The sequence below is a fragment of the Colius striatus genome, chromosome 1 (genome assembly GCF_028858725.1).
Source record: "Colius striatus isolate bColStr4 chromosome 1, bColStr4.1.hap1, whole genome shotgun sequence".
In the NCBI taxonomy this organism is placed as follows: domain Eukaryota; kingdom Metazoa; phylum Chordata; class Aves; order Coliiformes; family Coliidae; genus Colius; species Colius striatus.
In genome coordinates this window covers 67,141,513-67,155,172 of record NC_084759.1, presented here as the reverse complement: position 1 = coordinate 67,155,172, position 13,660 = coordinate 67,141,513, and the positions used below count along the sequence as shown (strand labels likewise).

General features: G+C 38.1%; 1 protein-coding gene across 6 annotated transcripts in view; it reads left to right on the top strand.

Moving 5' to 3' along the window:
- The window catches only part of UBE3A (ubiquitin protein ligase E3A), a 56,428-nt gene that overhangs the window by 39,347 nt on the left and 3,421 nt on the right, over nt 1-13,660 (top strand). For all 6 annotated transcript variants that reach the window (XM_061998044.1, XM_061998071.1, XM_061998053.1 and 3 more), the window contains 2 exons: nt 7,320-7,464; nt 11,482-11,687. In XM_061998044.1, the coding sequence (XP_061854028.1) occupies nt 7,320-7,464; nt 11,482-11,687 (351 nt within the window). The remainder of the gene's footprint in view (nt 1-7,319; nt 7,465-11,481; nt 11,688-13,660) is intronic.

The window sequence follows — 13,660 nt, the reverse complement described above, 5'->3', positions numbered from 1 at the left end:
CACTGCCTGGAAAAGACTGTGAGTGCAGTGTTTTGTGCTAGATATCCTCTAAAAGAAACTAAATAGTTTTGCTGTATTAAGCTTGAATTCTAAGCCTGCTGCTGAGGATTTGTGTGTTTACCAGAACCACTTCTACTCAGAGTAGTTGCAGACTTAGATGTTTAGAAGTGTCAAGTACTTATTCCCCCTTAACAGATTCTGAATTGTTACAGCTCTTAATGGTGAGAGTGATCAATTTGTTTCAGTACCTTTTCTTTGTCCTCTGGACCATCTTGGATCATCTTCTAATAGTGGTGTTTTTCAGATGGAAGTTGAAATTAAAACCTTTCAGTTGGTTACTTTCCTTGTGGACTTCTAGATGAAAAGTGTCTGGAGTGCCTGCATGATGTAGTAGAACTTCTCACTTTTCTAAACGTTGTTGGAATTTGGTGCGAATGCAGATCTGACTGAGAAAGGAAGACAGGCTTGTTGGTACCCGAGAACTGGGAGAGCAGCCCAGAGTTTCTGGATATGCTGGCCCCTTAAAGTAAAACTTAAGGCCATTTGTTCACCTGTGTTTGGAAGATGGGAATTATATGGGATACAAACTATAAAGAATCCTCCACATTAAACTTTTTTTCCCAAAAATTTCCTTTCATTTTAGGGCTCCTCCTCATTTCATGCTTTGCTTAAAGCTGTTGTTTTTTTTCAGAAGCTCATTTTTTCTGTCTTCTGTTATTAAAGCATGACAATGTTTGCAAAATTTTATGTTTAACCATGATTTTAAAGCTTGTTGCTGAAGAGCCAGACAGTTATTTGGAAAGACTCTGGGGAAAGTGCCTGTTTTTGCCTCTCAACCCAGCTGTTACTTCTAGCTAAATTTGATTACTTTCACAATTGACCTTCAGTAGCAGCTAAAGACCTAAAAGAGCTCCCACCTTGATTTTATGTACCTACAAATGTCCAGATGGTTAAGTGGCACCGTAGAAGTTGCTACTATTATGACTTACAAGGTAAAACCTTTGTCTCCACTAACAATTGGAAAAGTAAAACTGCAATGCAGAACCGACTCCTGTCTGTAAATGTAATTTTATATTAGGTAAATGAGAAATATGCTTCTTTTAAAATCAAAGCCTACTATGTACAAGATTTGTAATTTAAGAATACTTTGTGTGATTTCACTACCAATCAGACTTTTAAGAATACTTTGTATAATTTCACTGCCAATCAGACTTAACAGTTATATCCAGTTGTGTCTTGTCATGTTAATGTAATGCAGTTTATTTCCTTGATTGTTCAGCATTGTAATATGGGATAAAAAGAGAAGTATGCTACTATCTCTTCACGAGAGGGTAAACTCAAAGAGGATAAGAGCTAGTTTTAGGGACATGTTTGGTTTAATGTTAGTTCCAGCAAAGAGGGGGCACACCTTCCTCCATCCTAACAATGAAGGGAAGGAATTAGCTGTAAATATGAGAAGACATTCTTCCACATATTGCTTGTTGTGGAAGGAAGTGGAAATCTTTGAGGACAAAAACATGTGAAGTGTTGCTTAGAAAGCTCATAGGCAACATCAAGTTGGTACAGCAGCTGTAGACCACCATAGCTGCCACCACTGTGCACTCTCTTGGTCTGTTGGAAATTTAGGTAATTTATATCCAATTAAGCTCAAACACACTAATGTAAATTGTGATGTACTTGCAGCAGCCCTTGCACAGCCTAGCAGTCTACAACTCCATGCCTGGGCAGTTGCCATGGGTCCTTTTATGGCTGTTAATTTAAGCTGTCATAACTTGCTAAATTACGGTGATCTGACTTTCAAAGCCTCAAGGAGAGTAAGAATTTTATACTGTTTATTCTGGAACAGAAAATAAAGGAAAAAGATACAATTGTTGTAAATTAAGGTGATTTGAGCTGAACTGTAGTGTTAGTCAACAAGACCAAGCGCAGCACAGAGGTTTTTCAAAAATGGAAAATAGATTACATTCAATAAAATGGAAATGACTGAAGGCTCTCTGTGTGCTACTGTAGCAGCACTAACATCTTCAAACCTGAGTGACAGCTACATTGTATGATGTTGCATCAGTGATGGTTGCAGTTTTGGGTGTAGTACTGAACTTTGAAAGGGTCACATGGAAAACTGAGAAATTTTACCTAGATAAAAAGTTCACTAGTAAAAGTATATTCTTACATCTATTTCCAAACCTGCTTAAATTACAGGTACTGATGTTTTTACCCTTTAACTGCATTTTTTTTTTTACTTTGAATACTTAATAGATCAATTTGAATTGTGAGTAATTACATACTCACGTAACTACACCCGTGTCTTCACAGAACAATCAGTGCAGACTTTTTTTACTATATGTGGAATAACAAACTTCCTGATAAAAGCATTTTCAGAAATATTCATTAAAATGATGTTGTGATGGCTCACCAATATTTTCGATATTGATGTTGGATATTTTTCAAGTAATTTATCAGCCTTTATTATTTCTTCTTGCAAGTGGACTTTCTCTGCTAGTTAGTCATCAAGCTGATTTTTCTCTTAAATATTTAAACATTTGGAATTCATTATATACCTCATCACTTTTTGGATCTTATTAAAACATAAGCACTGGTAAGTGACTTTTTAATTATTATTGCTGTAGAGTTTTTTTCTTTTCTGAGAATTTGAAGCAATAGTTTTTTTAAAGTTGCTTATTAAGAGCCTCATAGTCCACAGTGGAACACATATATCTAAGCAAATGTTTTACTTGCAGATTCATTGTTCAGTTTCTTCTCATATATGAACTTTTCATCAAGCTTTTTTCATTTTTTAAAATTTAAATAGACTTAATGAAACATCCTTTCTCTGTGTTATATGCTTAGTATATACTTATTTGTCTGTGTGTTAGTCTGAAAGGTCACCAGGGAGTGGGGAGTAAGTGTTGGCACTTGTCAAGTGCTAGTCCCCTGCTTTTATTTAAGGAACCATTACATTTGGGAGTTGGGAATTCAGTTTGCAGTTCATGAAAGCAGTTAACATAGGTTTACAAGGTTTAGCTGTATTCCTGATGAGTCATGTTACATGGAAACAGTAGTAATGAAAGGAAGTTTATCCTTAAATCCCCTCTTGTGCCTTTTGATTCCCCAACAGCTGTTTCTTTCATCCCCTTCCTCTGAGTTTACTCTTCTCCACCCCCAATCCCCGTGATCAGATGTGGTTTTATTCTGAGGTAGCAGTAACTTAAAGGGTATGAGTTATGACACACAAGTTCTACAAGTGAAATGTGGTGAATTGCTTCAGCAGAGTCTGGCTGATAGATGCTTGTGAATTAGAAGCTCACTTGGACAAATTTTACGTAGAATGTAGACAGCTGGCAGGTGGCAAGCCTCTCTTACTTGTAAGTGACTGCTGAGTGTAGTCATGAATAAAAACTGTATGATAACTGAAGCCAGTTGGCAGATTCTCTAATGGTATATAAGCAACAAAGGGTTTCAGGAGCTTTGAGGTTCTTTTGGACTAAACCGGTGCTTGTGTGTGTTCAGTTGAAAGTCTTGGCGCAAGTATACATTGGGTTTGACTGTTGATGTATGCAATCTCTGCAGGGAAGCATATGCATGAACCATAAAGCACAGCTTGAGAGAGTGCTGCTTAGTTCCTTCACATGCTGTCGTGCAGAAAAATGTAGTGACTGACTTACATCATGATGGGTCACGATACTTTCAAACTTGAAATAGATACCTTCATGTCATTTTTGCCTTCTGACGTGGAAAGTATTTCTGCCACTACCTTAAAGAGGGCTTTTATGTTACATTATTAGAACTTGAGGGAGGTTTAGATCATTTTTAACTGAATAGATATTAGCTTAATTAATATTAGTTTTTAGAAGGTAGACAAACTCTGCTGTTACATTAAGCTTTTAAATATTGTCATATTTCTGACATCCAATGGAATATTCCTATCTCTCAGGAAAGCACAATGTTGCTCTGTAAGCAAAGTAAATCTTACAGTCTCTTCTACTGTGGCACACTATCATGTTTCAGCCAACAAAATACAGGTATTCTTTGTAACCATGTCTTAGTTTTCAGCTTTTCAGTTCACAGATACTCGCTTTTTTTCATGGTGCTGCTTTAGTCATGCTATATACAGGCTTTTGGGGAAGTCCTTGGAAAATGTAATGGCAACTTCATCTTCTTGGCCAGTCAAACCATTGTGACAAAACCTACTAGCTTCTAAAAAATTGGAAATCCACATGCACATAGATTGGATTTGTTCAGCTGCATCCATATTGACATAACTGAGGCAACTCTGATTATTTAAAAAAAAAAAAAGAAAAACACACACCAAAAAAAACCACTCCAAACCAAACAACTTTAAACTGAAGTTCATGCTGCTTCGCTGTAGAAACACTGCTGCAGTTCTGCTAAAATCCAGTGTCTCTAATATTGTGACTATAGCTGTGATTTTCTGGGTTCCTGTTTTCTTGTGAAGCATCAATGTTGGGACATGGATGCTCAAAGGAGCAACTAAATCCCCCAGCCTTCAATTGAGCAGCTTAGCAATGTTGTTCTGGCTATAGAATCTACTTCAAGAAACCTTAGGCTTTGATTCGAAATACTGGCTTTTTGATAATCCTTTATCTGATTCCCTCACAGATATCCAGCACACTGTTCCAATCTGCCCAGCTGCTGTTGCTCAACTAAGTGTTTCCTTCCCCATTTTTTAGTACTACTTTTCTATTACATCACTCATTACAGTGTAGTTGTTGGCAAAAACCACAAAATTAAGTATTTTTGATGGCTTTATATGTATAATACAAGTACTTTCCTTAGTACAAGTGTATTTCTGTGACACGAGAAAGCCTTTATACTCTGACAAAGGGTTACTGTCCCAAAAGAAACACAGAGGCAACACTTGCTTTCTCTGAACTCAGCAAAATTCATAAAACTTTAGTAGTACATTGCTGGTAAATACTACCAAGCCAACAAAGCTAGGGCTAAGGAGAAAAAAAGCCCAAAGCATTATTAATGCCAGTTGTAATTGAAAGGGATTCAAATGGAACTTGAGTCTGTCCAGATTGAATGTATAACTTGTACTTGTGGTCTTAAAGAAAATGGTACTTCTTTGTTTTTAAAAAGTTTCAGTTGTATTTGGAACATAGTTTAAGCTCCATTGTCCTCCTAGTCAGGAACAAATTTATTTTACACGTGAAATTATGATTTATTTAGTAATTAAGATGTATTTGAAAGACAAATGGCACACCTACACTGTTAGGGAAAGCACGTGATGAAAATAGCAAGGGAAAGGGAGCAGTAACTGTAGTGTCTTATTGCGGCAGAAGTATTGGTGATAAAATACAATGGTTTTTCAAAGATTGAATGTTTGGTTTTCATGGGGGCAAAGATAGTTTATTGCAAATAGTATGCAATAAAATACCAAATGCCTTAGATACTGATTTACAAAATTAATCTGGAAAACTTAATTACGTACTGTCTCAGTTGACTAAGCTGACTTGCTCTCATTATTAGGCTCTTCATGGCTTAGTTCAATTCTTTCTCCACCTTCTCCTTTTGCATGAGGAGCTTCAAAGTCTTCAAACCTGTTAATGCTAACCACCTAAGCTCTTGTCACCCATCTACTCCTGCTCTACTGCTTGAAACATGGCTGGCTGATTTGACAGTTACCAGGAGAAAATGTGTCTTACTGGTGGTGTCATTGTCATTGCTGCCTTTATCCTCTGTTCTTTTCCTGTTTTCCTTTACACTTCTGTGGTGAAGTTCTGGGACATAAAGAATATGTTGGCATCTGTGTAGGGGTTGAATTTAATAGCATGCTAAAGACACCTGTTGTTAAGTGCAGTTTGTGCTAGCCTGGATTAGAGGAAAATCTCATTAATAATGTGGTTTTGATAGAGGAATACACAGGCCCTTTTGTGTTTTTCTTTACTGCAGTTTTCTTTGCTATGTAGACGTGTTTAATGTAATCATGCTGCCCATATTTAACATTTATGCTTTTAAGCAGCATATATTTTTTAGCAGCCACAAAACATTCTTATATAACTTTTATTTTACTGTAAAGATACTTTTTTTTGTTGTTGGAAGAAAGTGAAAGACTTGTAATAGCCTTCATACAGCCATGAAACCCTTTCCTATGAAGTGTCACAACTTCCATTTGACTTCAGCTGAATTTTCACTTTGGAAGTAGTGTGGTAGATCTCTTTAAAGACACAGAAGAAATCGGAGCAAGAGATTTGTGAGATTTCTTTGTTAGGATCCAAGAGGAAAGGGTATCAATTTGACTGGTGGCTCTTTATTTCTGGATGTTTTTTCCCCAGCTCTTTGTGAGATACAGCTCCTAGTCGTAGAATCATAGAATCGTAGGGGTTGGAAGGGATCTTTAGAGATCATCTAGTCCAACTCCCCTGCAGAAGTAGGTTCACCTAGATCAGGTCGCATAGAAACATGTCCAGGCGGGTCTTGAAGACCTCCAGGGAAGGAGACTCCACAACCCCTCTGGGCAGCCTGTGCCAGGGCTCTCTCAGCCTCACAGTGAAATAGTTTTTTCTTATGTTTAAGTGGAACTTTTTGTGTTCCAGCTTCATCCCATTACCCCTTGTCCTGCTGCTAGCTACTATAGAAAAAAGAGATGTCCCAACCTCCTGATACCCACCCTTTAGATATTTGTAAATGTTAATAAGATCTCTCCTCAGTCTCCTCCAGACTAAACAGCCCCAGTTCCCACAGCCTTTCCTTGTATTAAAGATGTTCCAGTCCCCTGATTATCTTGGTGGCCCTGTGCTGGCCTCTCTCCAGCAGTTCCGTGTCCCTCTTGAGCTGAGGAGCCCAGAACTGGACACAAGTTCTGGTCAAAGGCTTTTCTTCTGTCTTTCACTGTAAATTACCACATAACGGTTCTGAAAACATACCTCTGTAATCCCTTTGCAAAACCATGCATTTTCAAACATGTAGATCAGATTGCAGTCTCTTTTCATAGTCAGATTAATTCAGTTATCCCAACAATACAATTTAATTATCCCAGTAATACATCTTGTTTTCATACTGTTTTCTGTGACTTTTGTACAATACTGTGCTAACTTATTTTGTATAAGTGCATAAAAAAATAGAAATGGAGAAGGCTAACAGATTAGGTAAGTTTCTTGCTTCATTGATCTCCAAATTCTAATATGATCCTAGAGGAATTTAGCATTACTATTGGTTTCTGAGGCTTTGCTTTTGTGATTTGTACTTGCTTTCTTCTTAGGTTTGGAAGGAAATTTTGATTTCATTAGTTGATACTCAAATGATTCTTCTAGTAAACATACTTACTAATTAAATACTTCTATTTGTTCACTCAATAGCTAGAGATGATTGCCATGGAAAATCCTGCAGACTTGAAGAAGCAATTGTATGTTGAATTTGAAGGAGAGCAAGGGGTAGATGAAGGAGGTGTTTCCAAAGAGTTTTTTCAGCTGGTCGTGGAAGAAATCTTCAATCCAGATATTGGTATGTGTTCTAATAATTTACTAATTGGTCTGCTTTTCCCACAAAAGGTCAGGCCGGATGATCTTTTAAGGTTCCCTTTCAGCCTGGGCTGTTCTTTGTTTATGCAGTGCCTTTCTACATCTGCTGCCTCTCTCTGAAGCTCTCCACAGTTCTTGGTGATCACGAGAGTACTTGACCTATTGAGGTTCACTATGTCATCATCAGTCATCCTCCTGAGGAAGAATGATGAAAGGAATAAACGTGTGTAGTTAGTGAAAGCTACCATTGCTTATTTCAATATAAAACAGTAGTATCGGGCTCCTTTGTTCTCTCACATTTCTCCTCACTTTGTTTTGTGCTTAGCTTCTAGAATTAGTGATCAAAACAAAGAGAAAAAGCTTTTGCAGTAAAACCAGAGTAGGACTATGGTGAGTTACCAGGAATAGTTTGATATATTGGAGCCAAAGTTTTATATTTGTGGTTTAAAGGTCACGTTTCCATCTTACTCGTTTTTCTCTTGCTCCCTATACCAAACTTGTGCTCTTCTGTATTTACACAGCAATGGCAACATGCTTTTAACATGCAGCTTGTCTGCTGCTCTGTGTTTTAAAACATTATAAGTACCTTGTGGTAGAAGTGAGACCCACCTGCACTAATTTCATGGCTTATGTGAAATGCTATGTCACACTGTAGTTCCTGTAATGGCTTGCATTAAAGAGGCTCAACAGCTTATGGCCATTGGTTAGTATGGATTCATTCAACTGGTTTTTTTTTAAAAAGCCATTGTTCCTGGTTTTGTAGCTTAGAAAGTCGATGAAGAAACACAAATTCTTTTTGACCAGGTTAAAGAGGAAGTCCCTAGAATTGATAACATGAACCTTGGCCCTTGCCCTTTACTATACACAAACCAGTTCTTGTAACAAGTGTCTTGCTCACTTTGAAAACTGCTGTTAGCTTGCAGAGATTTGGAATCTGAATTAGCAAGGTTACTTAGAATAAATCAGAGAACTGCAAAATAAGGAAATCTTAGTTCTTTAAGTTGTATTTCCAATGCAGAATACACTTTGAGCTGAGTTTTTATCTAAACAGAAGTTGCATGGGATGTCTATATTGAAATTCTCCTTTTTAGGAATAGAAGTCTGATTTAGCTAAGATACAGCTACTGTGTGTGTGTGTGTGTGTATACACTCCCCGTGTGTGTGGAGAGATGGATAATAGATTAGATGTTCCTGCATTTTAATCTGTATTCAAAATACACAAAAGAGTTTGTACACTTTTTTGCGTTCATATCAACTCTAAATTAAAAATAAGGTATTTATTTGCTTTTGGCATAAATGTGTGAAAGCAGAAAATGTAGCTTACTTTTACAGTAATCTTTGGGGTTTTTGCACCTATTAATACATGCTGCAGTTTAACAGTTTACACACCATATATATTAAGACTTCTGTTGAATTGTAAACATGTTATTTATCAGAGAACATGAAGGAAATCCTGTAAATGGAATTGAAAATGTCTGTCCTCTGATAGTTATGTGTAGAGTGATATTTATTGCTCTAATGGTTTATTTGCCATTACATTTCAAGTGTTTTCATATTAAGCCACATTAAAGGTTTACTCAAAGGAGGCAACAACTCAAACAAAGCGTTAGATTTCTGACCAATGGTGGTCATGGCAAAAGGGAAGAAGGAATCACTTCATATAGTATTCCTAGAAACACTATGAAAGATTTTTCCCCTTATTGTAGCTTCCAGTTTCTTCTGGTTTTATTATGATTTTTAATGTACCATAGTCTTAGTTTTGGTCAGTTACTAAAATATTGTAACACATCAAAGTGTTTCCAGCTGTGGATCTGGATAAGCTGTTAGTCCTTCATGATTAGACACTTACTGAATTTGTTTGTTTTGATTGTTTAACTCTTCTGTCATCTTCCAGAAAGTACAAGTTGTTGTTTTTGTGCCAGTAATCTAGAAGTTACTTCAATGAATTCAGAAAATGGAATGCAGGCTTCTATTTAGTATTTGTCCTGTATGCACATATGTTACTCATCTGTTTCTGATTTCCAGTCACCTTACCTGATGTTACTTTGTTATTTGTGTGCTCCCCTGATGGCTGACCCTGACCTTATTGAGACAGATAATCTTCAATTTTGGGTAACAGCCAGACTCTCTAAATGAGATTGCAGTTAATTTCTTTACACTGGATGAGAATTTGGGATTTATCTCTTAGATGAAGATGACGTCTTATTTTCAGTCTTTGGAGTAATTTTGTGAGTTTGTAATCAGTTTGTACATTAACATCTTTATCAATGGTCCGGATGAGGGGATTGAGTACACCCACAGTAAATGTGCAACAGGGCCAGATGATGCACTTGGGCCACAAGAACCCCATGCAGTGCTATCGGCTTGGGGCAGAATGACTAGAAAACTGCCCAGAGGAAAAGGACGAGAGGAGTCATGATGACTCTCTACAGCTACCTGAAAGGAAGATGTAGCAAGATGGGGGTCGCTCTCTTATCTCCAGTAATGACCAATAGGGCAGGAAGAAATGGGCTCAAGTTGTGCCAGGGGAAGTTTAGATTAGGAAGAACTTTTTCACTTGAAAGGGTTATTAAACATTGAAATGGGCTACCAAAGGGAGATGGTGGAGTCACAATCCCTGGAGATATTCAAAAGACGCATAGATGAGGTGCTGAGAGATATGGTTTAGTTTAGTGATGGGTTTGGCAATGTTAGGTCAGTGGTTGGATTCTGTGATCTTAAAGGTCTTTTCCAATTGTGATGATTCTGTGATCTCCATATGTTGTAAATAAGCAAATCTTCTTAAGAAGTGACGTCTTGTGGCAAAGGCTGTACATACTCTTTACCACATGCATATAACTTCTGCTGTGTGGGAGGAGGAAGCCTGTACACTTTTCCTTAGGTTCTATCTGGAATTCTTGAGAACTAGTTGTACAAGAAACAAGTCTCTGGGGCTAACCTTGTGCAGAGTGCTCTCTCTCCCTTTAACTCTTGAGTTTTGCATTTATCTTGCTTTGATATTGGTCAGGTAAGCAATGGATTTTACTGTGGGACTGTAATTTAAAAAGTTTATTGCCTGTGTACAAACTCTGGTTTCATAAACAAGAGTTAATCTAATAGCTAAAGCCAAAAGGGTAAGGGACTCTCTGCCCTTCCCTTGTCTATCCAGTCCTGTGTGCTTCCTCCAGCTCCTGGCATGTGCCAGTCCAGCTGTTTGGAGCCTTCTATGAAGGTAACTCAACTTGTGAACTTCGCAGGAAATTGGTCACCTGAAGCAGTGAGCTGGATCAGATGAAGGGATAGGGGAACAGAGCAAAACCTCTCCCTTTCAAGACTGGCAAGCTGTTAAAATTGCAAGCCCTCCTGTGAAACAGCAGTCCCATGTTAAATTTTCACATCAAGTTAGGATGTGATAGCTGCAGCAACAACAACCTTGTCAAGTACCTTTAAACAAACAAACAAATCTGTTAGGTATCTAACTCCTAAAATCATGTGTGTGGGTTAATCCCTTCTACATCATCATAGTAATGGAAAAGGGATTCAGTGGTTCTGCATCCCGTCCTGTTTGTTTGCTGGAACCAGCCTGGAAAAGCCTCTGAGGAAGACTGTCACTTCGTAGAATTGGATTTCTTCACAGTTTCATCCACATAAGTTTTGGTTCTGTTCTTTTCTTGCATTGTTGTATTATCAAAGTTACAATCTACGTTGACAATGTGGTGCTGCTTCCTGGGTGATGGAAGGGGATGAGAGATGGTGCTCATACATACAGCTTCCACAGGTGTTGCGGGATGGTGTATCTCAGGTCTCCTGCATACTATTAGTGGTAATGTGAGTAACAGTGTTTTGAGCAGCTCCAGTTACCCTAAGGTAAGTAGCATCTCTTTGCCTTTAAATTCAGTATAATATGAAGTTGAACATGTTTTCGAGGCATTCTAATGCAAATGGTTTTGTAACGGAACGTTTTACATGTTGTTTTTATTGAAATGTAACCATAGTTGTTCAACATCATTTTTTTCCACAGGAATGTTCACATACGATGAATCTACAAAACTGTTTTGGTTTAATCCGTCCTCTTTTGAAACTGAGGGTCAGTTTACACTGATTGGCATAGTACTGGGCCTGGCTATTTACAATAACTGTATACTGGATGTACATTTTCCAATGGTTGTCTACAGGAAGCTAATGGGCAAAAAAGGAACGTTCCGTGATCTGGCAGACTCTCACCCTGTAAGTTCTTTGTGTTCTTTTGAGTTTGTTAATGCATTTTCCATGCAGAAATTTAATCTAGATTTAAGTTAAACACAAAATCCCCATCTGAAAGGGAAGTGAAATAACCAGTGACTTGAAAAGTCTGTTAAAATAAAGTCACAAGCAATAAAACCTCTGACTGCGGCTGGTTTGGAGGAGGCAGAATTTCCAAGTCAACAAATAGAGCATTGTTTCGTTTTTTTACATACTGCCTAAATTTCATAATGTCACTCAGTACTATTAAGAATAAACATCAGTAGTAGTATCTTCCCAAAGAGACTTCTAAAATTAGGGAATTTATTTGTAGAAGTAGATTTCTACAAAGCATGTGAAAGTAACAGTAGACATGCTCTTTACTGGTTTTTATCTAGAAAGGAAAGACAGATGAGGCAGTTCATGAATATCCCCTACAGACTGGAAGCAGTGATCAGTGTCTGTCTTGCCCCAGCCCTTCCCAGCTGCTGGCTGTACAAAAACACTTAAGTACTAAAGCACATGCTTCAGTAGAGAGTGCATAGAAACATGTGCACAGTGTTGTCTTCAACCAAAGATCACCAGTAGTTTTCCCTCATGCTAGCTGCTATGAGTTATTAGTATGCTTCATGTCGTTTCAAATGGTGGGACATTCTCGTTTTTGTAAGCAGTTGTGCAACATCTTCAGTTTTTCAAAGATGGGTAAAATGATACTGCTTAAAAAGAACTTGTCTTTTATTTTTGTTTAATCAGAAAATGAGGCATGTGTAAACAACAAAAGAAAAATAGACGATCTAGTCTGCTCTGCATAGTGACATACAGCAGCATGCCAGCTTTGACCAGTTTCTCTATAAAATGATGTTGAGAAATACCCAGTGCTCCCTGTAATTTGTATTACATACTCAAACTTTAAAAAGTGGATTTATCTCTGTGGAACAAGGCGGTCAGGGCATTTCTTAATTTTTCTCCCCTATTCTTTATGCTTCTCCTCTGACTCCTACACTGACTTCTTTTAAAATAATCCTTTTTTAACTCTGTTTTCTGATATGACTTAAACACTTACTCATAGCTACTCAAACCAAAAATGAAATTCACAGTAGCCAAGCCTCCCAATGCTTTTTCTAATGCTGTGGAGAATGCTGTGGGTGTTCACCAGCCCTTGCCACCAATGATTCCAAGTCCATTCATTTCCAGTCAGTACAGAGGCACAGATGGGGTCAGGATTGGAAGAGATCTCTAGAGATCATCCAGTCCAACCCCCTGCTAAAGCAGGTTCACCTCAGTCAGGTCACACAGGAATGCATCCAGCAGGTGGGTTTTGGAAACCTCCAGAGGAGACTCCACACCCTCCCTGGGCAGCTTGTGTTTTTTTAAGGTGCTGTGGAAGAGTTGAAAGGATGCAGATACTGAGAGGGTGAGGCTTACGTGTAAACTTTAAAACATTGAGGGGGAAATTATTCTCTCTAATTCACTGTAAAAAACATAGCTGGACTCAGTCATGGCTTTTACCTTTGAGTTGCATTCTTGAGTCCTCCACTTCTGTCTCAGCCAAATAATTGTTCTTTTTCTGCATAGCCTTTGGTTTCCAAGAGAGTCTTAGGCTTTTTTTAAGGCATAGCAGGGAGGAAGGCTGGTTGCTCCTTTGAATAGAGCAAACCCTTACAAGGGAACTGGGGCTGTTTAGTCTGGAGAAGAGGAGATTGAGGGGAGATCTTATTAACATTTATAAATATCTAAAGGGTGGGTGTCAGGAGGTTGGAACATCCCTTTTTTCTGTGGTATCTAGCAACAGAACAAGGGGTAATGGGATGAAGCTGGAACACAAAAAGTTCCACTTAAACATAAGAAAAAACTATTTCACTGTTAAGGTGAGGGAGCCCTGGCACAGGCTGCCCAGAGGGGTTGTAGAGTCTCCTTCCTTAGAGGTCTTCAAGACCCACCTGGACATGTTCCTATGCGTCCTGATCTAGGTGAACCTG